This window comes from Pseudophryne corroboree, chromosome 2 (assembly GCF_028390025.1).
Source record: "Pseudophryne corroboree isolate aPseCor3 chromosome 2, aPseCor3.hap2, whole genome shotgun sequence".
In the NCBI taxonomy this organism is placed as follows: Eukaryota; Metazoa; Chordata; class Amphibia; order Anura; family Myobatrachidae; genus Pseudophryne; species Pseudophryne corroboree.
The window spans coordinates 408,699,781-408,724,614 of NC_086445.1; the positions used below are offsets into that span (position 1 = coordinate 408,699,781).

Genomic DNA, 24,834 nt, shown 5'->3' on the forward strand with positions numbered 1-24,834 from the left:
ACTTCTGCATCTAGGTTGCAGTCTGTAATAAATTTTGGAATGTCAATGTTAGAGGGGAGACTTGCTCGCAACACCGTCCGCCAATCTTTGTTTGTGGGTTCTTGGGAAAGTCCTAAATCTTTTATATATTTCTGACATCCGACTAAATCCTTTCTGGGGTCAGGGAATTCTGCCATAATTGACCTCAGCTCCATACGGGACCAGGGACAGTACATTGCAATGTTCCTGATTGGGGTCACCCCCTGAGTGTCAGTTCTCCCGTTAGGGACTGCAATCACCCTAACTGGATGCAACTCAACCACATCTTTCTTGTTTGTCTCTACAATACGGGGAGTCACTGTTTCTGCATAATGGACGGTACCGTACTTACCAGTCGCCACGATCTCATCTGCCCCCTCACTGGCTGATGTGGCCACTGCCCTTGGTGGTTGGGCAATGCCCACCCTTGTGTCGTGTATGGTGGCAGCCAGGGCAAGGGCTGAGATCATGCTAGGCTCATCCTCTACGTTGCTGTAATCTTGGGGAGAAGGTAAAACAGGGTACAAGGTACAAGCGTTAGTTTTAATACATTCGCTGCGCATTTCCTCTAACCTCTACCTTTGTATCATTGGTGGTGACACTCTTCTCTCCATCAACATATGGTGGTGGTGGTGCTGTCGCATTCACGCTTCTGCCTGGTTTGGAACTTGCTGTGCGAGCAAGCTCCCTTTGCACATCCCCCTCTTGTTGCCACAAGTTTAAACAATCTGTATGCCTTACACTTTGCTTTCTGGATTTGAGCAGGCATATTCTAATCCTTACATTGTGTAGTACCTCTGGATCAAAACTACCTATCCCAGGAAATGATGCTTTATTCCCCACAGTCATTCATGTCCATTCATCACAAAAGGTCTCAGTGTGGGGACCATACTTCCCCCACATTACCAACCGTGCTGACCCCCTTGGTCTCAATTCTGCTGTCTGAACCCTGACTGAGGAACGTCCCTGTGTTGTGCACTTGGCTCCCATTGTGGACCCTTTTAACACGGGAAAACTTCCTAAAATGCTCCAAACACAGTAGTTTAACGGTGGAAGTCCTCAAAGTTCTTCCACTAACTTCTTCTGCTCCGAGTACCACGGATCCGCCCTATTTAGCAGACACTCGTAGCCAGTGCAGGCCCTACTTTGGCCTATATCCCCTGGGCCTTTAGGAGTAACTTACCGTACCCAGTGAATATCTGCCTAAAAGACAATTTTTTTTTACACAAATCACGCTTGCATGTGCTTTACACAACGCGTATGATGACGAGATTTACGCACAAATATGCAAAACTTCGTATCACGTTGCGCCACGTATCGCTCACACAACCGTGCGGTCCAATCGTACCGCTTATAGAAACTTGCTATCTATAAGTTGTAGAATCACTGGAGTCTTCACACTGTGCTCCAAAACAGCCGGAGTGTAATACCAATAAAAAAAACCTTTAAAACAACAACTTCACAAAGCTTTATCACACTCCGTTGCACGTGTTCACCTAGACCGTGCTCACCAAGTTCACCGAGTTTCACCGAGTTCACCAAGTTCACCAAGCGGGGTTCAATACATTCACACCTTTTTCAGCCCACACTAACACTCTATAGTTTTCTGATCAGAAAAATATCCTTTCCTGTTAACTGATAGCTTTCCCCAGAGGTAACACACTTTATCAATGTTATTCTAATCTGCGTTTGAAACCGGATAGTTATGTGCTATTTGTAGATAAACATCTACTACTCCGCTTTAAATTGAACTATTGTGTGGTTTGTCCTTGGCGTTAGCAATCTTACGCAACTTGCGTAATTACGCAACCGCACGTGCCTTTTCACGCTTGTGCACGCTCACGTACTTTGTCCGGGCCACGTGTACAAAAGCGCGCCCGCACTAAAACAAATCACACAGTATAAATGTGAGCGATATAAACTATTGTCGCTCACGAACACACCCCACAATTGCTCTGTTTAACCTAAAAGACTAGGCCAGAGCTGCGTTTTGTGTTCTTACAACTATATCATTAACACAGTTACTTCAAATGTATATAGCAACACAGATGTATCCGGTTTCACACAAACCTATAAATGACCGTTATAACCTATGGCAACAATATGTGGGATGGATGCAAAGTATGGGTACGCTGTGTGCGCCTTTACGCAAGGTTACATGTGCAAAAGAAAAAAAACAAAAAACTTTTAAATGGATTTTTTTTCCTTTGTCCTTGCGGTTCACGCTAGCATCCCTAACCAATGCAGTACAGGCGCGGTTCAGAAGCACAAGATAGCTCAACACAATATAATAATGCTAATCCACCCTTTGCTGCTGGCAAGCGCCTGCAATGTTGTGCAAAAGCCGTGTATGAGACGAGCCGGACGATGCCCTCAACTGAGAAGTTCGATAGACTTCTTGGAAAGCAGCCACTAACCCCTATTTCACACTGTAACTGAAGCCGCTGCGGCCGCTGTAATAAATCCTTTACCTACGTACTCTGTCCCCAGTTAGCGTACACAGTCCCGTATTGTGCGTGCACTTTGCGTACACACGCCGGAATAGCCGTGCAGCTTACACTCAGTGCATACACACAGACCGACACGCTGAGAGCACGAGGCAGCTCTAGGTGTGGCAATTACACTATACAAACGCTCAACAGAAACTGAATGCGACACCAGTATTTGATTGTATGTTGTGGTCCAAAGCAGCAACAAGTAATAATATATTTGTAAAAGGGGATTACAATAAGTTAAAATATAATGGTACAACACAATACAATTCAATCACAGAGAGAGAGTCACACCCAATGATACGTACGTTTGTTCGCCTGCGCAACCCGGATCCGGTCCTCTAGTCGATCTGGCAAGATGACCTTAGAGCAAGAGAGAGAGAGTGACTGGCCCAGGTGCAAGGTTTATATACCCTTGCCCAAAATACAATACAATGGGGTTGTATGCTCTCCACTGATTGGTTGGAGGGATGGTCGTTTACAGTACAGGAGAGGTCATTGGTCGGTTTGAAGAGATGGGCGATGCCTTGATCCAGGGGTGTGTACAACTGGTCAGCTCTGGATTCCCACCGCATACCAAGTACATAATAAACACAAATATACCTTTAATCTGCCTTTGCGAATAACTATTCGCAACGACATGCGATCTTCTCCAAACCAACACCAGATTATTACTCATAATTATCCGAACACGTAGATACCATGCATGATGCTCTGATCAGTTACTGTCCCCTCGCATACTGTAAAGGTGTATAATTCCCTTGTTGTGCCTTGTAAATAAGTAAAAGTTGCATGAGGGGAAAGGGGAGACTATGTGTAATGTGTGTACTAAGTTTGGGAAATATGTAATGTGTGACAGATATTTCCATGTTCATTAGGTTACTTTGTTATGTTATCTCCAGGCAACATGATCCTACACATGAAATGACCAACCATTCTCAAGATACACACACATATATATATATTTATAAGTGTTTCCCTGCTACAGGTTGAGTATCCCTTATCCAAAATGCTTGGGACCAGAGGTATTTTGGATATCGGATTTTTCCGGATTTTGGAATAATTAGATACCATAATGAGATATCATGGTGATGGGACCTAAATCTAAGCACAGAATGTATTTATGTTACATATACACCTTGTACACACAGCCTGAAAGTAATTTTAGCCAATATTTTTTATAACTTTGTGCATTAAACAAAGTGTGTCTACATTCACACAATTCATTTATGTTTCATATACACCTTATATACACAGCCTGAAGGTCATTTAATACAATATTATTAATAACTTTGTGTATTAAACAAAGTTTGTGTACATTGAGCCATCAAAAAACAAAGGTTTCACTATCTCACTCTCACTCAAAAAAGTCCGTATTTCGGAATATTCCGTATTTCGGAATATTTGGATATGGGATACTCAACCTGTATTATATCAAGGGTTTTCTAGACTGCAGGCTGCCTGTAGTTAATAATTTGAAAACGCAGGCTTATGTGTATCTATTGGGATATTTGTCTCCCATTGTTCTGGCTCCCACCAAACGATGACTTGTTCGGTTTGTGTTTGTCTTTCTTCACAGACCAGGGGGTCTGTTCAAACATTGGAGTGAACAAGACATTGTGTTGGAAGGATGTGCATGTTTGGTTAGATTAGTGTGTGTGTGAACAGTGACTCGACACAGGCTGGTGACTGTGGCATGTGTCTGTAGATCATTTCCATTGCAAGTAAGAATCTTTCTGTAATTGCTCATACCACGCCCGTACGCGCACTCCTGTGGGAGGCGATTGTACGCAATTTGCGAGTATGCGCACGCACGGCAGACTGAGTACATGCATGGATGCCATCTGTGTAGTGTTTGCATGTGGTGTGTGTATTGCAATATTTTTCAACTTCGACAGATCATAAGTTATTCTTGACATTGCTCGAATTGACACTGTATAGAAATTACTTCCTGTTCGATGGTGAGTTTTTCTTACAGCTGCGAGGGTGTGCGATGGGGTCTTCAGTCGCACCCTCGTATACTAATGTGTGTATGTTCGAACAGGAGGAACGGATGTTTTTTGGTAATCCAGTAGTACAGACTAATATACTAATGTACACTAGATACATCGACGACGTGTTCTTAATGTGGACGGGAGGACAGGAGTCGTTTGAATCTCTTATGTTGGAGATCAACAACTTGACATCGCCTATAAAATTTACGTATAAGTGCAGTAACCTAGAAATAGATTACTTGGATGTAAAGATCAGATTAGATCAAGGCAAGTTGCACACAGAGATTTATTCCAAGCCCACAGACAGAAACACGTTGCTTCTTGCGTCCAGCCATCACCCGGAGCCCTTAAAGAGGGGGCTACCAGCATCACAAATGATGCGGGTGGCACGCATTACTAGTGATAGTACTAAGGTACCTCAACTTCTTGACAATATGATTGACAAATTTTTATGTCGGGGTTATGATAGGCGTTTACTTGAGGAGCAGAAACAACGTGTTCTACAGATGCCTAGATCTGAATTACTATACCCTGGTCATAAAAAGAGTCATAATGTTTTGCCTTGGGCTTGTGATTTTACCACGGCAAGCCCGATAGTCCGTAGAGCCTCTAAAGCCCTTTGGCCCATAGTTGGGTCTGACCCCGATTTGCCAGTGTTCAAAGAGACAAGACCTATAGTGGCTTTCAGACGTGAGAGTAACCTTAGAGATCGTCTGGTGAAATCAGATATTACAGGCATGGGGGGTGTTATAGATGCCCTAAATGTGCTACCTGTAAGTATATGGTGGTATGCAAAGATTTCAAACACCCACATACTGATAAAAAATAATTGATTCGGTATGTTATTACATGTAGCACTTCGTATGTTGTATACATTGTGGTCTGCCCGTGCAGTCTTTTTTACGTCGGTCAGACCACACGTAAACTCAGCGAGAGGATGGCAGCACATAGATCTGCCATCAAGTTGACTTTGGAAGGGAAAACCATTGACCAACCGGTGGCGCGCCATTTTAAGATGGCAAAACATACGCTGGATGAGCTGAGGTACTTTGGTATTGACCATGTGCCTTTAACCCTTAAAGGTGAAGGTAGGGCCAAGGTGTTGTTGGACAAAGAGTCCAGGTGGATAATGAGACTTAATACTTTTGCCCCATGGGGGCTGAATGATAAGGTCAATTGGAATGTACTTTAGTATGAAAATCTTTTCTAGTGAAATTGTATCTTATACATTCAGCAGCCTGTACTACACATTGTAGGTGACAATTGGGGTATTACATTGGATCTCGGGTGTCTATTTGATAAGATGGGTTTAGTTGCAGATGCCCGTGAGTCAGTGCTGTGGGTGGCGTCAGGGTTACCCTATACATAGATACCCCTTTAGTGGGGATCCCTTGAGGTTAGAATATGCGTTCATTAGTTATTATATGTTGTTCAATATGTTGTCTATTATGTATGTATTTCTGTTTGTTTATAGGTTGCACCGGCCCCGGTCAGCTGACGCAGAAGGATCCTATCCCGGACGATCTCACAACCAATCCCCTCTATTTCCGGTTGTGGATCTGGTGACACACATGCTGTTGGTCACCATGGCAGCCACGGCGTGTGAGGAGAGGGGGGAAGCGGAATGTGATAGCCGGAAGAATGGACCCGGTGTGCGGCGGCGGGGACGGTGCGATCCTGTACAGGTATTTAAATGTCTATATTTGTGTATGTACTTTTAATTGTGTTTGGTACTGAGGACGGGGCGTGAGCCCCGAAACGTCTACCTTCTAATACAGCTTTTTTCCATCTTCTACATGCTGCCAGTGCCGTTCTTCAGGGATATTTTATATATATATATATATATATATATATATATATTATACATAGCCAGCATTACTTGTTCTGGGGGGGATCTGCTGGCAATACAATAGTCTCAAAGCAGCTCAAGGCCACAGGCTCCTTGTCGCTGCTAGGGAAGGGGTCCCTCCTCCTTCCCTGCAGCCTGCGTGCCCAGCCAATGACTGAGCGGCAGGCTGCTTCTTCATACATTATTGGACAGCTGAGCCTTCGCTCAGCTGTCCTGTCTGTGCTGGGCTGCTGGCTGTTGCTGCTTAGCAGGCCGCCGGCTTTTGCAAGTGAGTGGGGACAGGACTCGGGAGCGCTGTACTGCAGATCGGATCATAAGAGAGATCCAATCTGTGGCGTGGCTTGGGGCTTATTTGGAATGGGGGGCCTGGGGTACTAACCCCCATGCCCCCCCTACCCCCCTTAATCTGGCTCTGCTTTTATCTCTTGATTATCCAGATTTAATGTAGTACTGTAATAGTTCTATAGGTACAGTAGTGCAAAAATGAAAGCTGATAATGGCCAACTTGGCCTTGTGGCATAGGGGGTAATTCAGACCTGATTGATAGGCTGCGTTTTCTCACAGCCTGCGATCAGGTCCGAACTGCGCATGCATATGCTCCGCAATGTGCAGGCGCATCGGTCGACTGCACCAGGCATCGGTGCATAGCGATGGGATGATGTGGAAAAAGCCATCGCACGGAGATTGACAGGAAGAGAGCGTTTGTGGGTGGCAACTGACCATTTTCAGGGAGTGTCTGGAAAAACACAGGCATGTCCAAGCATTGGAAGGGAGAGTGTCTGACGTCAAATCCGGTTCCGGACAGGCTGAATGGTCGCAGCTGCTGAGTAAGTTCTTGCCACTGCACAAAATCAGTTTGTGCAGCTCTGCTACACATGCATTCGACACTTGCACACCTCAAATACACTCCCACAGTAGGCGGCAACTATTTGATTGCAAGACAGCATAAATCGCTGCCCAGCGATCAGGTCTGAATTACCCCCATTGTCAATAGGGACAGTGCCAGATAGGGGCAGTACCATTGCTTGTATTTGATTTGATAGCTGTCATCATTATCAATGCACACTTGAATGTTCTCTACACTTGGTTATATGTCTAAGATAAATTTCTGCATACGCACACCACTGCACAGCCTGCAATTCTTACTATAGATCTTTACTAAACTTAGCCTACATGTTCTGCATACACACACCACTGCACAGCCTGCAATTCCTATTAGAGACCCTCACTAAACTTAGCCTACTGTACATGTTCTGCATACACACCCCACTGCACAGCCTGCAATTCCTACGATAGACCCTCACTAAACTTAGCCTACATGTTCTGCATACGCACACCAATGCACAACCTGCAATTCCTACTATAGACGCTCACTAAACTTAGCCTACTGTACATGTTCTGCATACGCACACTACTGCACAGCCTGCAATTCCTATTAGAGACCCTCACTAAACTTAGCTTACTGTACATGTTCTGCATACACACCCCACTGCACAGCCTGCAATTCCTAATATATAGAACCTCACTAAACTTAGCTTACATGTTCTGCATACACATACCACTGCATAGCCCACAATTCCTACTATAGACCCTCACTAAACTTAGCCTACTGTACATGTTCTGCATATGCACACCACTGCACAGCCTGCAATACCTACTAAAGACCCTCACTAAGCTTAGCCTATATGTGAATGCCCTGTAACTGAAGTTGTGTGCAGAGCCCTGTGTTTGTTCTTCGGGAGGCTTGCCACCTAGCAACAGCAGGTGGGCTAGGCAGCAGGCCTCCCGAAAACGCTGATGGAGAGGAGAGTGAAAGAATTTTCACTCCCTCCCACATCTCCAGAGCTGGGCGGGGCGCGCACGTTACGTCACGTGCGCGCGCGCGGTCACGTGGGCGCGCCTCCCAGCCTCTGATCAGATTTTTTCTGTCAGCGGACATGGAGGACTGTGTTTCTGTTTCAGCAACAGACACATTCTCCTTGCACTCCATGGCTGGCAGTTTCTCAGGGAAGAGAGCCCACAAAAGGGCAAATATCTCTTCAGATTCATCCTCTGAATCCTCAGAGGAAATTAATGTAAAGAAAAAGAGGACTTTTTCAGTCAGAAATTTCTTGTCCTCTGACTCTTCTGACATGGAGGTAAGCAAGTCACCTCAGAATAACACAGGGTTATCCCCTAACATAGGGAGCCCTGCACACAAGAAACATCTTAAAAAGACAGATAAAAACAAGTCTTCTAAAAAAGGGGCCTGTTCAGGTGATAATCCCTTATTCCCAGGTATCGTCCGTAGCAGACACCCTGATAGTGCTCGAAGCAAGCACACATCCCCTGCCCGTAGCTGGCATCATACATCTGCCCGGAGCAGGCAGCATGAAGGGACCCGTACTCAGCATAAAGGGTCACCAACAAAAAAGCCACACTCTGTCCATGAGGATAAAAGTCACCCTCCTGCAGTGGATTGGGAATCCGAGGAAGTGACAAGATCCTCTGCATCTTCCCAGCGCGGGGAATTTAGCGACATACAAATGGCTAGAGTAGCTTTAGCGGGCAAAACACCTCCGCCTAAACTTTACACCTCACACTGGGCACTAAAACAAGATTCAGAAGTGCAGAAATTTGCCCAGTTGGCATTTAGAGCAGCACTTATTAAAGAGGATGAATTAGTGTTACGCTCTTACACAGGGTTGCCAGATGTGCCAGCACTATTCGCACCTAGCATAGATCCCGCCCTCACTTCTATAGTGGGTGAGAAGAGATATAACGATACCACTGATCGTACTCTTAAGAAAATACAGTATAAGATAGCAGACGCAGCTGGTCCACTCTTATACGTACTGGATAAAGCGGAAAGAGAAGGCGAATCCAGCGTCTCCCTAGATTCGCTAGTGGCTTCCAAGCTTGCTCTCCTTAAGGCTATCAGCAGAGCAACGCTTATCATAGGCCAGACTTTTAATCACATCACTAATACCCGCAGGTCCAGATGGTTATCTAGTGCAGGTCTAGCGGACCTAGCTCCGAAATCACTAGAATTTCCCAATTTAGACAATGCAGACCTATTTGGGCCCCAGTTTATTGAGGAAGTTAAAATCAGACATAAGGCCCGAAAATCCTTTTCTGACATCAAGAAAGGGAACGAACAGTTCAAGAGGCCCTTTCCGCAGGGGGGCCGGACTTCAAGAGCCGCAGGTCCGACCCGAGAATTTCGAGGCACCAGAAGAGCCCAGACAGGAGGCTTCGGTAACCGATCCAACGACACAGCCAGACCGTCTACCTCCAATGCCTGGAACAACTCAAAAAGAGGCCGCAATTACGGTAAGCATACCAATAACACACAAAACACTCAAGGAATCTTTTACAGAATGGCAAAAGATTACCACAGACAATTGGCTATTAAAAATAATTCGAGTAGGACTAAACCTGCCCCTGATTCGCTACCCGCGACAAATAAATTACATTCCTTGTTCAAGGAACTGCAGTCCCCAGCTAGACGAAGTACTATCGTTAGCACTATTACAGGGAAAAATAGAACCGGCAGACCCAGCAGTAAAGGGCTGGGTAAGTCATCTATTCCCAATATTGAAACAAGACGGCTCAATAAGACCCGTGTTGAACGTCAAGGGCCTGAACAAATTCTTGAAACCGAAAAAGTTTCGCATGGAGGGAATTTCAGACATTCCATACATACTCACAAAGGACTGCTTCTGCATAAAAATAGATCTAAAGGAAGCTTTCCATTCTATATCGGTCCACCCCAGCCACAGACGTTTCCTCAGATTCTCCTGGAAACAAAAACTATACCAGTGGACTGTCATGGTATTTGGCCTATCATGTGCACCCTACACATTCACAAGGGCTATGAAAGCAGTCATTGCCCAATTACGCCAACAAAGCATACTGTGCATCGTGTATCTGGACGACATACTATTAGTACACCCAGATCTAGATACAATTGCCAAACACAGAGAAATAACTCTTTCCTTATTAGGAAACTTGGGCTTCACTATAAACATACAAAAATCGGTACTTACCCCAACCAAAACACTTATGTTTCTAGGTTTCAACCTAGATACCCATTCTTTCTCCTTAGCAGTGCCGTCAGAGAAGTGGGTAGATACAAAGATGTATATACAAAAAACGTCCAAAAAATACAGATTATCCCTACGCGACTTAGCAACCATCATAGGGAAAATAATCGCAATGTCCCCAGGCTTTCGACACGTACCCCTACTATGCAGGGAAATGCAGGGCCTTTTGAGAACACTCATTCACGCCCACTACGCCTGGAAAGACACAATTTTTCTGTCCAGAAGGGCAAAGACAGAGATATCTTATTGGATCAGTCTCCCGCTTCCTCCTCCTCGCCCACTCTTAGACCCTCCGCCTTCAATGACGATAACCACAGACGCGTCTTTGACAGGTTGGGGGGGATTCTCCCGGGAAAAAGCAGTCAGGGGAACTTGGTCAATAGAAGAATCCCAGCTACACATAAACATATTAGAGCTACGGGCAGCGAAACTAGCCCTGAAAGAGTTAGTTCCCACCCAAATGAAGGACTCCTCTATTCACTTATGCCTAGACAACACGACCGCAGTGTCATACATAAACAGAATGGGGGGTACCAAGTCAATATCGTTATGCAGAGAAGCCCTGGATATTTGGAATTGGGCTACTCAAAGGGAGATACTCCTCCTTGCGTCATACGTCCCAGGGCAGTTAAACGAGCTAGCAGACTCCTTGTCCAGAGACAAACTTTCTTTAGATTCCGTAACCCTGAAGAACAAAGTCTTCAAAACAATAACACAAACATTTGGGAAACTAGAGATAGACCTATTTGCCAGTCCCACAAATGCTCAAATTCCCCAATTTGTGTCCAGAATATGGACAGCAGGAGTATGGAGGATGGACGCAATGTCCTTCCCATGGACAGACATACCTCACCCATACGCCTTTCCTCCCCCGGCACTCCTTCTGAAAGTGCTCCGGAAAATCAGGGAAGACCGGGTACCCCACATAGTTTTAGTATACCCAGTCTGGCCATCCAAAGTATGGTTCCCTTTGATCAGCCAACTACGCAAAGGCCCCAAAATTCCCCTGGGATTATCCAGGGAGTGTTTCCAGGGAACTCAGGACACACTGGAGACTCTACCCCAGTGCATGTGGATGGCAATATTACTAGGCTGTTAACTGACCTCTCTTTAGCCTCTCCAACAAGGGCCCTAATTAATGCATCCTTAAGACCTCGTACAAGGGCCAGATATTGCACAATAATTAAAGAATTTGAAACATGGCAATCACAACAGATTATTCCCGTTCAGAGCTCCCTAATCCAATTAGCTCTGGACTTTCTAGCTTCTAAATTCCAAATGGGTCTAGCTTCGGCCACTATAAGGTCATATGGCTCGGCTTTAGCCATAATAATCCCAGACTTAACAAGCAACAAATTATACCTACGCCTCCTTAGAAGGATTCACCTCTCTAGACCCATGCTACCAAAGTACTCAAATACTTGGGACATAGAGCCTTTCCTCTCCTTTCTGTCCTCCTGGAACACAGACACTGATATCAGTCTACTAACTCGCAAATTAGCATCTTTACTAGCTTTGGCTATAGCCGCTAGAGGGGCAGAACTCACCCTCATACACACCTCAGATCCTTGGCTTTCACTCACACCCACAGGATACCATATCATACTCAAAGGCCACACTAAAACCTCTTCCTTTAAAAGTCCAATCGTAGAATTTGACATTATCAGAGATCCTCAAGACTCATCTCTGTGCGTAGCCTCCTGCCTATCATCCTATCTTTCACTGACGGAACAATTCAGAGGCGACATAACACAACTCTTTATCACTTGCAGAAAACCATATCGACCAGCTAAACCCTCAACAATTAGGGGGTGGATAGTGGCCTCTATGAAAGAGGCAGGCATTGATACAAATCATTTCAAAAGCCACTCCCTACGGGGAGCCGCCGCAACTAGAGCGGCTGCCAAAGGCATTCCTTTACAGTCCATTATGCTAGCTGCAAGATGGTCCTCCGCTCGAACCTTTGCAAAGCACTATTGGAGACCAACAGACTCGCAAAAAGTCGAGTTCCTCAGAGCAACCACCAGGTATGTGGTAGTCTGCCCACCTGCTGTTGCTAGGTGGCAAGCCTCCCGAAGAACAAAACACTAGTTTGCAGGAATCTATGACCTGCAAACTGGATTTGTTCTAGGGAACAGGATTGCCACCTAGCAACAGCTCCCACCCAACCCACCCTCAGCGTTGCTAGTGCTGTTGCTTACTCTAGAGAACTCTCCAGATGATAATTTCCTGCTCTCTCCTATTTCCTTAGGCGCACCCAGAGACCAGAAGAAGCCGCAAGCAGCTGCCAATAAGGAACAAAAGTAGACTCCTTTCCGCCTTGGACATGTTCACCTGAAAGTTACGACATTTCTTCAAGTTTGAATATCGCTTTTCCGCTACTAAAGCTAGCGGACAGTTTAGACCGTTACCTTTCCCCACTTTGTTTAGGGGAACGTTATGACTTGAATGTTAAATAAACTAACTTTGGTTTTCAACATGTCTTGCTTGGCTTTTTCACACAGTAATCCAGACATAGCTGGTAAAGCACTGGAGTTACGCAATATAACCCACGTTTTAGAGACAGGTTTGTCACCAGCGAGCTTCCGAAAAAATCTGATCAGAGGCTGGGAGGCGCGCCCACGTGACCGCGCGCGCGCACGTGACGTAACGTGCGCGCGCACGCGCGCGCGCCCCGCCCAGCTCTGGAGATGTGGGAGGGAGTGAAAATTCTTTCACTCTCCTCTCCATCAGCGTTTTCGGGAGGCCTGCTGCCTAGCCCACCTGCTGTTGCTAGGTGGCAATCCTGTTCCCTAGAACAAATCCAGTTTGCAGGTCATAGATTCCAGCAAACTAGTGTTTTTGGTTCTGGATCTAAATCATTGTTGTGTTTTGGTTTTGGCAAAACCACCCAGTGGTGTTTTGGTTTTGGATCAGGATTTGTTTACAAATTGATAAAAACAGCTAAACTCATGAAATGTGGACCTGTTTTTGTTCCTACAGTGTTATAACATCATTAACATTAATTTCCAGTCATTTCCACCTCACAGCTCACAAGACTGTCCAAAGGCTGCAGTGCACTGCCTGGCTAAACTAAGCAACAGATCAGTGGCACAAATAAATACATGGCAGTTTGAAAGAATATATTACATCTATAAAACATAGTGGCACAGCAGTGACAGACAGAATGACTTTTCAATAACCTATACGACTCTATAGAATGATTTATTAAAAAACAAGCATGCAAATGTGAGTTTACAAGCACACTGAATCCAACCAGCAAATCACAGGACTTGGGCCATTACAAGCGATTGGAGATGGAGTAATAAGTATTATTGAGTGACATGGAAAACACTATTAAAAATAAGCACCTGAATGTTACACACCTGAAGCTGCGGGTAATGGGGCCTATATGCCTGAATGAGAAGCTGGTGATAGTTAGTCTTGCAAGTTACAAAACATCAATTCCTGTGATAACATAGTGGCCGATTAGAAGGTGTACTGCTGCCAAGTTTTAGAACCCACAGTCAATCTGGAGCAGATGCCATCAGTGCAAACCCCTGCAAAACTAAAAAGTGCAGACTCCGATTCTTATACAGAGAAACAATTCTGAACATCATAAAAAGTGGTTGGATAACATACCTTTGGTTAAGAGGCTCAAGCGTAACTGTTCACAACCTGCAGTTTTACACGCCCAAATAGGTGGAATGAAGGATAGGTTTGTGAAAAAGGTTTATGAAAAGGCTCCTCTAAATAGAGCTATTGAAAAAATTGAAAATATAGATAGGAAAGATCTCCTGAAGGAAAAAGAAAATAAATTAAGTACGGATTATAGAAGTAAATGGGCTATTGTTACACAATATGTTCATTTCCATAAGAAGGTTGAACAGGTTTTCAGGAGCAATCGGCGTGTTCTTAAAGAAGATAAGACCCTGAAAAATCATTAGCCTGATTAGCCTTCGTTTATCTATAGAAAAGTACCAACTGTAAAAGATAAATTGGTAAGAAGTGTACTGAGTGAAGATAAATGGGGCTGTGAAACTCACGATGCATTCCAAATACATAAGGGATGACTGGAAGGTTTTAACCAGAATTGGAAATGACGTGGCTGCAGCGGCGTGGAGTGCATCATGCATTCCACAGTCAGCTGTAATGATTCAGCTAATCAGGACCACTTTAAAAATGGATCCATTGGGAGAAACAGACACCCACGGCCTGAGGAAGGGAATCTGAAACGCATTGTTGGTGGTGGGTATCCCATGTGGACATTGTTATTCTACCATTCAGGGAGCTCTTTTGGACAGGACTGTATGGAGTAACCAGAACTCTATAAGAACACTCAGTCTGATTTTGCCCAGATACTGTGACCGTCTGCTAGGCGCAATGCCTCACTGGGATCCTTTGTGTTTTTAATGTATGTTAATTGGATACTTTATTAAATGTTTTTATGCAGTATGCACTATGTTGAGTATCTTTCTCACATGCTACCCTTTGATGGAGTGAAGTAGAATTATAATAAAGTGCTTGGTGTAATGAAGATCTGCTTGTCCTGAATTGCCATTGGGTAACCTTATGCTAATAGACCTCATTTGTTTGGGGTTTGCTAGCAGGTAATTACACTACCACAGGGGGAGTTTTTTGTAGTATTAAGAAGAGTGTACACTATCTCTAAAATATTATACTGTTTTGACCTCATTGAATTTGGGATTAAAAATGAAGTAACCTCATAAACCATAGGGGGTTTCAGGTGTGTTTTTTCCAATTATTCTGTGGATCGTGTACTTTCTCTACACTCACACTCTAATAAGTGGAGTTTTCTTTCACTTCCGGTGGTTTTGTAAATAGAAAAAGACATTCTACACCATGATGTTTTTTTTTTTTTACATTTTTCTTTTTTCTGAGGAACATAAAAGATGGAAAGGACGCCATTCCCATTGATATTCATTTTGGAACCACAGGATTCTAGTTACATTATCTGTGACATTAATAAAATGTTTTTAAAAACCTTTATACTTCTCTGACGAATTATGCTAAACTATTTGCCATCCCATCAAAATTATGGAAAAACATTACAGTAATGTCAGTGCAGGGAGCTGTGCACTCCAGAATAGAGCAACACTTGAACTGCTCCGTCGGACACCATCTAGTGGACGCTGGTGCACAAAACGCTTAAGGTCAGGAGCCTTTTATTAGATAGGATGAAGATGCAAGATTCATAAAGGTGTTTGTGGCTTTTGCTGGAGATGTGGCTCAGCCCTGGATTGTTCACTCCGCATTTAGTGGTACTACGCTATAATTAACCCATTTTAGTAAGAAGATTATCTGACATTATATTCGGAAATGATGTCCAGGAAGAACTAAACCGTTTGATACTCATTAAACCGATACCTCAGATCCCTGCTGCAACAGATAAACACCTAAACAACATACCTCCAAACTGTCCCGATTTTCGCGAGACAGTCCCGTTTTTTTGGGGACTGTCCCGCTGTCCCACCCGTGGGTTGCAGTGTCTCGCGATCGTGGTGGTGGGGGGCAGTTGGGATGCTTCTGTCACTCACTGCTCTGCCTAGCAGAGCAGCGGTCAATAGACGCTATGCATGTGCGCACAGTGTCTATTGAATGGAGACAGAAGGAGAGGGGGCATGCCAGCAGCTCACAGAGCTCTGGTCATGCCCCCTTTAGTGATGAAAAGCGGGGGGCGTTACCTACGATTGCGGCACTGCCGTGAAGCCATGCCCCATTTTGCATAGGCCATACCCCTTTTTCGGCACGGGCGCTCGCAGAGTTTTCAGAGACTCAAATGTTGGGAGGTATAAAACAATGCGGCAAGAGCAGTGATTCTGTCTCTCTAGAGATCTCCTAACAGTTTTTAAGAGAGCCTTCGGGGGAAATTTACTAGAGATTGATTTTAATCTATTTAAAATTGATGAAACTCAATTAAAATCTCTCTCAATTGATGCTGGGTATCAGGGGCTGAAACACACATTTGCTAAAAGGATTTTTTTTATTAATTTTTAAATATGAATAAATGTGTGTTTTTGCCCAGAAAGTATAACATCGATTTTGATCAATTTTAATTCAATCTTCAGCAACTTTTCCCCTTATGCTTTATTGCTTTTACAGAGCAGTTGGCCAAACACACAATGAAAGGGTCGTTTCTGAATTATATTTTATTTTGTTTCAGTTTAGTTAGGAGTTCTTGTTTCTGGAATAAAAAATGGCAAATAATATATGTAACTTTACAATTTTGAAATATTAAAATTCATGAGCTTTAAATATGTGAAAAATATTTACATAAAAATGTACATTTGTTGTTATATGAAGTATGTGCATGCTTTGTATGTAGAAAAGAATGTCCATTATTACAGACAATTGGACGTGTTATCAAACAGAGGCAAATTTACTTTGCTATAGAGCACCAAGAGACATGGGGCCTAATTCAGACCTGATCGTAGATGTTTACAAAAAAACACACATCTACGATCAAAATCTTTGAAATGCAGGGGGGCGCCCAGCACATGGCATGTCCACCCGGAATGTCAGGCCCTACACCCCCATCCACCCCGCAGACGTGCCAAAGCATCGCACAGCGGCGATGCTTTCACACCTGTCAAGTAGCTCCCTGCCTACACAGCCTATCTGCAAAGGAAGGCAGCTGCCCACCATGTTTTTAGCTGCAGTGACTGCATGTGAAGTCACATACCCTCCAACATTTCACACAGAAAAATCGGTACAAATCCGAAAAAGGGGCGTGGCCGCGTGTAAAGGGGGGGGGGGGGGGCCCACGCCCCTTTTCCTATACTTTCAATGGAAGTTTGGAGAGCCAAAAATCGGTACAGACCATAAAAAAAAGGTACTGTACCTATTAAAAAGGTACAGTTGGAGGGTATGAAGTCATGCAGCTGCTGCGGCCCGCCCTGCAAATGGTCCAGACACGCCTGCGTTGTTCGAACCCTGCACGAAAGAGCAGCTGCAACGCTGTCGACACGCCCTGTGACCGCTTCTGCCTGTCAATCAAGTGAGATGCCTGCACACACCTCACCGGGCATCAGCCTGCGACCACTGTTGTAGCAACATCCAGGTCTGAATTAGGCCCAAATTTACAGTATCAAACTTTACAGAGCTTGTCCCCAATAGCCAACACGTTAGTAACTGTTTGTTATGAAAGAACTATAGGGAAGAGTGTGGAGGTATCTCTTCAGATCTCTTCCATCATTCTTAAGCAGTGTGGGAGCATGTACAAATCTTTGGTCAGGCATACTCGGAGTTGGGAGATCTGAGAACAGGAGGGGGCCACGTAGGTGAGAGCTGGGAGGACGAAGTGATGTGCAGACTAGAAAGTAGACAGCGGAGGGGCCATCAACATGTTTATAAATAAGGTGTACAGTAGTCATAGCTGTGTTTGGACCAGGGACATCAGTACAATGGCAAAATGTGCACATGCTAAGACCCGCTGTTCTAACTGAAGCTGAAGGAAATCGGGATCCACAGTGCGGGGGTCTTTAATGCAAGATGGGAAGGGGCCAGCAGTGGCAGTAGCCTGTAAACAGAGGCGTAGTGTGGAGACATGACACCCGGAGCAGAGTCATGTCACGGCGCCCCCACCCACCAACACCACCACACATACATACATACATACATACATACATACATACATACATATATAGATCACACACATAAACATACACAGATATATGCACATATACATACACACAAACACACAGATATACACATATACACACAGACATACATAAACACACACACATATACACACACACAGACATACATAAACACACACACATATACACAGATATATGCACATATACATTCACACATAAACACACAAATATACACATACACATATACACACAGACATACATAAACACACAGACATATACACAGAGACATACATAAACACACACATATACTCACACATGCTGTATACAAAGATATATACACACAGACATACATAAGCACACACATATACACAGAATTATACAGGTATACACATAAACACACACATATGCACATTTACACACAAACACTCACATTTAAAACACACACACATACATACATACATACATACATACATACATATATATATATATATATATATATATACACACAGACATAAACACACAGTATACACAGACATAAACACACACACACATATACACACAGTATACACACATTAATTTTCACCAAGAGGAGAAGAGCAGCTCCTCATTCTAGCCTGGAGAGGTGGAGCTTCTATGTGATTGACCTCCGTGGGTAGAAGGAAAGGACTGAGCAAAGGGAAGGGGTAGCCACCACACTGCCTGCATGTTTCAAATCACTGAATGCAGATACCTGACAGCAGAGGTGTCACCAGGTGTGGGTACACCCGGTGTGCACTCTGCATTACTACACACACACCCCCCTTCCCACACTCACCCCGCCGGATGAAAGGGGTGTGTGGCCTAATTTAAATGGGGCGTGGCCTCACGGATCTCCTCTTCTTTACTCTTGGGGGTGTATCCAGCTCCTCGGAAATGCTGGCTGCCCCCGGAGACTAGGCAGCGTGCAGTGCCGGCTCCTTTTCTGTGACAGGGGATTATCACACTGCAGCACTCGGCTCCTGTCACTGCAGAAGAGCCAGCACTTGGTGTCACCCCTTCCATGGGTGATACCTTGGTGCGGCCCGCACCCCCCGCACCCGCCTTCTGAAGCCTCTGCCTGACAGCCAGGAAGGTTCTTCTAACAAGCTTCCAAACCTCTCTTCTTCCCTTACAACACACCACACTACACTGCTCTGGACTCTCTGCACTGCAATCAGTGACATGGAACATGCAGGCAGTGTGGGGGCCACCCCTTCCCTCTCTTCCAGTCATCTCCTCCTAAACCAAGATCCAGGCTCTCAGATCTGTTACCATTGATGGATAACCTTAATGGTTTAAAACCATCTGTAAGGGAACCATCAATGGTTTTACCCATCAATGGTCACCAATGCATTACTGTACAAAGAAATGCCTGCCAACTGGGAAACCGTCTTATTCTCCCAATCAATGGTAAAAGTATTCAACATCGGTCATAGACCAGCAATGATTTTGAATCATTGATGGTCGATGGCCATCCCTAAGCAGAGCCCAGAATTTATAAAGGAGCACTAATCTGCATAAACTACCCAGAAGTACTTTATATTCACAGTAATCTGCATAAAGTTGACTTTTATCATAATAAAGATCTCCCTGATAAATATAGACAGGGCTCAACACTAGGATTCTATAAAAATGTATGGCCAGCTAAAGGCTTGTGAGTTAACCTTTGTTGGTTAGCTTTGCTGGTTTAAGACTATTTACGGGAAAACCATCAATGGTCTCACCTACAGATGGTCCCAGCAACTGTGGGAAAAATAGATGAACAAAGAGAGGCTCTGTGTACCATAGATGTTGAATAAACATTGGCTCTCCACTCTCAATAGCATAAAGTAGGGATGGCCATCGGTGGGTTAGCCATCGATGGTAGCCATTGATGATACAATTGATTGATAACCTTGATGGTGTAAAATAATTCATCAATGGTTTTACACATCGATGGTCACCCCTGCATTACAGTACAATGACATGTGGGCCAATCAGAGCCTGGGGGCATGGCCTCATGGGTGTCAGGGGGGCGGGGCTAAGCTCCATGCCTTGACACTTTGAGGAGAAAAAAGATTCTGTAGCACTGAACCATCGATGGCGGGAAACCATCTGGTTCTCCACCATCAATGGTGAAAGTATTTGACATCCAGTCATAAACCATCAATGGTTTTTAAAAATCGATGGTCGATGGCCATCCCTATCTGTTACAGAGAGCCGGTGCCTTCTGTCCCAAGCGGCGCCTGAAGCTCAAGCTCCACTTGTTCCACCCTCGCTACGCCCCTGCCTGTGTGTACCTAGGTGAAAAGGGAGATGTGTGGGGGAAAAGAAGTGGCTGAGGACAATGCAGTTACAGTAGTATAGTGATGTTTTACAGTGTAGTTAAGCTTATAGAGGGCTCAGTACGTAGGGTAGGGTATGGAGGGGTCTGTAATGTAGTGTAGGGTATAGAGGGGCCAATAGTGCATTGTATAAAGGTGTGTAAAATGTAGTGATAGATAGAGAGGGGTCCATAATGTAATGTTGGGTATAGAGGGGTCAGTACTATAGTGTAGGATATAGAGGGGTCCATAATGTAGTGTACGGTATGGAGGGGACAATAGTGCAGGGTATAACGGTATCTGAAATGTAGTGGTGGATATAGAGTGGTCCATAATGTAATGGTGGGTATAAAGGGGTCGGTACTATAGTGTAGGATATAGAGGGGTCCATAATGTAGTGGCAGGTAATGGTATAGAGCAGGCCTGGCCAACCTGTCACTCTCCAGCTGTTGTGAAACTAAAAATCCCAGCATGGTTTGTTACAGTTTTGCTATAAGGGAATGCTTAAATTGTGGTAGGCCATGCTGGGATGGGTAGTTTTCCAACAGCTGGAGAACCACAGGTCTAGTATAGAGGGAATAGTGATGTAGTATAGGGTATAGATGGATAGTAATGTAAGGTATAGTGGGGTTCATGATCAAGTGGTTGGTATAGAGGGGTCAGTGAGGTAGTGCAGGGTGTAGAGAGGTCAGTAACAATACTAATCCCAAAGTACTTTGTACACTATTATTGAATTAAGATGCAAAATACAGGCGAAAGTATACAACCTGGGTAAACAAAATAGACAAAGGTACAGAGGTCCGATACCAGTGACCCACATTACACCTTGCACCATGTATCATTATGCTTAAAATGAGATATGTTTACTAATTGTATAGTGGGGAAAAGGAAATATTTGCCCTGAGCTCCACTTGGTCTACAACCATTGAAAGAGGTACTTTCAGTGCTGCTGTGAGCAGTGAACACATAGATTTACTATTCTCCAGCACAGGACTGGAGTGGAAAACCTACACTAATCTGTGACTCCACTAATTTAGAACACAAAATAGCAGCACTGACATTATATACAATGTTCTCGGCTCATCAATGTCACTTTCATTTGTGTGCCAAATGCAATTTACCTATAGCTTACAGATAGTATGTGTTGTCCAAACTAACCCTAATAATCCAGAATGCATCTGGAAGTAAAGTCTAGAGCAAGAATTAACTATTATTTAGAGAGTAACAGATTTTCACTTGTATTGGAAAAACTAGGCAAAAGAGTAACACTATAAGTGAGGCTGTAAACAAGAAGAATGAAATGGTGATATTTGCAACATACAGTAGTGAACAAAAGTATCAGTGCAATGACCAACGTATCCATGTTATAGTTATGGTTAATAATCAAGTGATCATATGGAGTGCTGATGCAGATGGCTGTCCTCCAAACATCTCTAGCCAAGGTCCAAGTGTGACTTTTTCTCAGTGCATTTAACTAAGTTTGGTAACACCCATGTTAGTCCTCTGAATCTATGTAGTCCAATTCTCTGTCAGACGGGTGCTGGGCTGGAGGCATCCGGTATCTGATATTTTTCCAGAACCTTGTGTTATGGTGAAGACTCTCTTCTGTGAACTCTCCTTTCCATCGCACAACACCTTGCTTCTGTTTGATGTACTGAATGGACTCTGGCATGTAGGTGTAATCCGTTATCTTTTCCAGCTCAATCAAGATGACTTTAATTTTATTCCGAATGAGAGCATCATACATGGCTATTTTCTGTTCAAAATCATCACCAAGGCCTTTCTCACTTGACATCTCTCCTAAGACAATAATCAACCTTCTGCTTTGGGAGATCGCCTCATCCACAAGGTCTGCAATGGCTGCAAACACACAAAAAGGCAGGCTTACATTTCTACCAACAAATCCCCCCACTTATCACAAAAAAACAGAAAAATGTATCTGAGATCACACTTTTAAGAATTATAATGATACTGTATACAGATAAGATGGATGGATCATTTTCTTTTCTCACTGGCAATGGTAAATTAGAATAAAGCAAAGAGCATGTCCCTTGGGTTGGTTGTTAGTAAGATATATTCACCATGCAAAATTAAAAGTTAGAGCCCCTATGGCTCCGACCCCCACACGTCTGTGAACATCTGTGAGACTTCCAATTTTTCAGGTAGTCCCCCGGATCACCAGAACGGTGGTGGATCTCTTGCATCGCACCAACTTGCTTGCAGGGGCACCATGAGGGGGCAGCAGGTACTAATTACCCAGGACTCAGGTCTGCAGGAGGGGTCTTCTGGGTCTTGTGTCAGCTGCTGACATGGATAGAAGTCCACATTGGCAGCATGCGGTGTCAATACCCAATGCTGTGCATAATATTTTCATTGTTTTTTCCTGCAGCAGGCATGGCCACACCTCCAGAATTTGGCCACACCCTCTTTAATACCCAGGCCAGTGGCTGTCTCAACGTCCATACTTCCTAGTGAAGTGGGCAGAATGAGGAGAATAGTGCCAAGAATCAGGGGTCCATAGGGAGGGGATGAGGTCAATATGCTGTGAACTGTATCATTTTGGCACCTGTTATTAGACCTGTGATTTTATGTATTATGCAATAATGAGGCAGGGCTCCCACAGCAGGGGAGTGCCAGGACTAGCCCCGGACTTCAGCTCAAGCCTTGGGTGCCTGGAGAGGGAACCCTTTATTGGAGGGGGGGGGGGGGGGGGGGTTCCTATTCCCCCAGGGAGCCCTGACCTGGGCTGACTAGCTAGGTGGGGTGATGCTTCAGCCTAGAGACCACGTCAAGTGTGACCCCTGGCTGTGGTATTACCTTCCTCTTAGTGAAGCCCAGTGCTGGTTCAAAAATACGGGGGACCACTACTCATGTTTTCCCTTTTTTTTTTTAGAACCAGTCCAAAAGCCTGGAGCTGGTTCTTAGATTACAGGGGACCTGTATTTTTTGAATGAGGACCGGCTCAAAGAGTCTATACCTGGTTATGCTTCGGGGAAGTGGGACCCTTACATAATTTTTTCCTTTTTTTTTTTCTATTTCTAAAAACTTTTACAGACAGAACATGTACATATCTCACTGATCTGTGTATGCTTCTGTCAAAGTTGCCTATAAAAGCTGATCTATTTATAGGTGAGTTTTTGGTACATGCACCCTATTACACTGGCTGAGTTGTATGTTTTCCATAGGAAAACATTTGGATGCGAGTTTGGTCTGTGCGAGTTTCTGCATTGCAGGAAACATAGAAATTTGCATGTTCCCGCATCCTATTACATTGTCTGAGTTGTAGAAATGTGCAAGTTTAGCACATTTTAAAAACTCAAACCCTATTACATTGACCCCATAATACTCTGGCACTGACAAGATCAATACGGGATGTAGTTATGTGACCGCCGGTCACAACACCTCCCCCTACATCCCGCCCACTGCAAATCCCGACAGTTGGCATGCTGACTAGCAGACACTATTCCCACTCATGGGTGTCCACGACACCCATAAGAGTGGGAATAGAACCTATGGAGACCTCAGGACGCTACCGAGCCCACAGCGTGGCAAGCACGCTTGCCCCCTTGCCGGCATTCCACTGCCGATACTGGCAGAGGTACGCTGACCGGCGGTCTCCTGACCGCCAGTCACGCATACCCAACCCATTAATACAATGTGTAATGATCAGCTTTCTGACCTGTACAAATGAGAAATTGTCTAAAACATTATCCTCAGAACATGGAAAATAACTATAACTATGTGTAGTGTCAGCACAAGGGGCCTGACCTACTCTAAAGGTGTGTACACACGGAGCGATATGGGGGTCATTCTGATTTTTTGCTCGCTGCAGTTTTGTACATCGAGCGAGTCGGAACTGCGCATGCGCCGGTGCCGCAGTGCACCGGCGCCGCAGTGCGCCGGCGCATGCCAGCCGACGTTGCCTAGCGATCGCCTCTGAGGCAGAGGCGGTCGCTGGGCGGGAGGGGGCTGGACGGCGGCGTGATGTCACATGCAGCCGCTGCAGGCCGGGGAGCGATGAGTAGCTCCCGGCCAGCACGCTAAAGCTGCGCTGGTCGGGAGCCACTCTTGAAGTACAAAGGCATCACCGCTGTGCGATGCCTTTGCACTTCTGCGGGGGGGGGCAGCACTGACATGCGGGGCGGACTAGCCCGGTGCTGGGCGTCCCCCCCACATGTCAGTGTGAATGATCGTAGCTGTGCACAGCTACGATCAACTCAGAATGACCCCATGGTTCAGCAATTTTGACTATATAGTCAAAATCGCTAAGAAAGTTAGTGCATATCGCTCCGTGTGTACACAGTAAGCGATAGCGATGTGCGTCCCCGCCAGGTCGCTGTTGCTGGGAAAAATAGACTGTGCAGGCAAGTCAATTTTCACTAAGTTGCTGGAAATGTAAAAGCATCTCCCTATTTAAATGAGCTAGTAAAAATCACTCATAGCCAATATCGCTTGCACACTTAGTTAAAATATCAGG

General features: G+C 44.7%; 1 protein-coding gene and 1 long non-coding RNA gene across 2 annotated transcripts in view; one reads left to right on the forward strand and one right to left on the reverse strand.

Moving 5' to 3' along the window:
- Positions 1–12,901, forward strand: part of LOC135024077 (uncharacterized) — a 100,257-nt gene extending 87,356 nt beyond the window's left edge. Inside the window, exons 2-3 of the long non-coding RNA XR_010220953.1 lie at positions 5,979–6,189; positions 12,690–12,901. This is a non-coding gene — a long non-coding RNA (uncharacterized LOC135024077). The remainder of the gene's footprint in view (positions 1–5,978; positions 6,190–12,689) is intronic.
- Positions 12,902–17,176: 4,275 nt separating this feature from the next.
- Positions 17,177–24,834, reverse strand: part of LOC135024104 (interleukin-1 receptor type 1-like) — a 94,408-nt gene continuing 86,750 nt past the window's right edge. Inside the window, exon 10 of the mRNA XM_063953438.1 lies at positions 17,177–22,217. Within this exon, the coding sequence (XP_063809508.1) occupies positions 21,853–22,217 (365 nt within the window). The 3' untranslated portion in view covers positions 17,177–21,852. The remainder of the gene's footprint in view (positions 22,218–24,834) is intronic.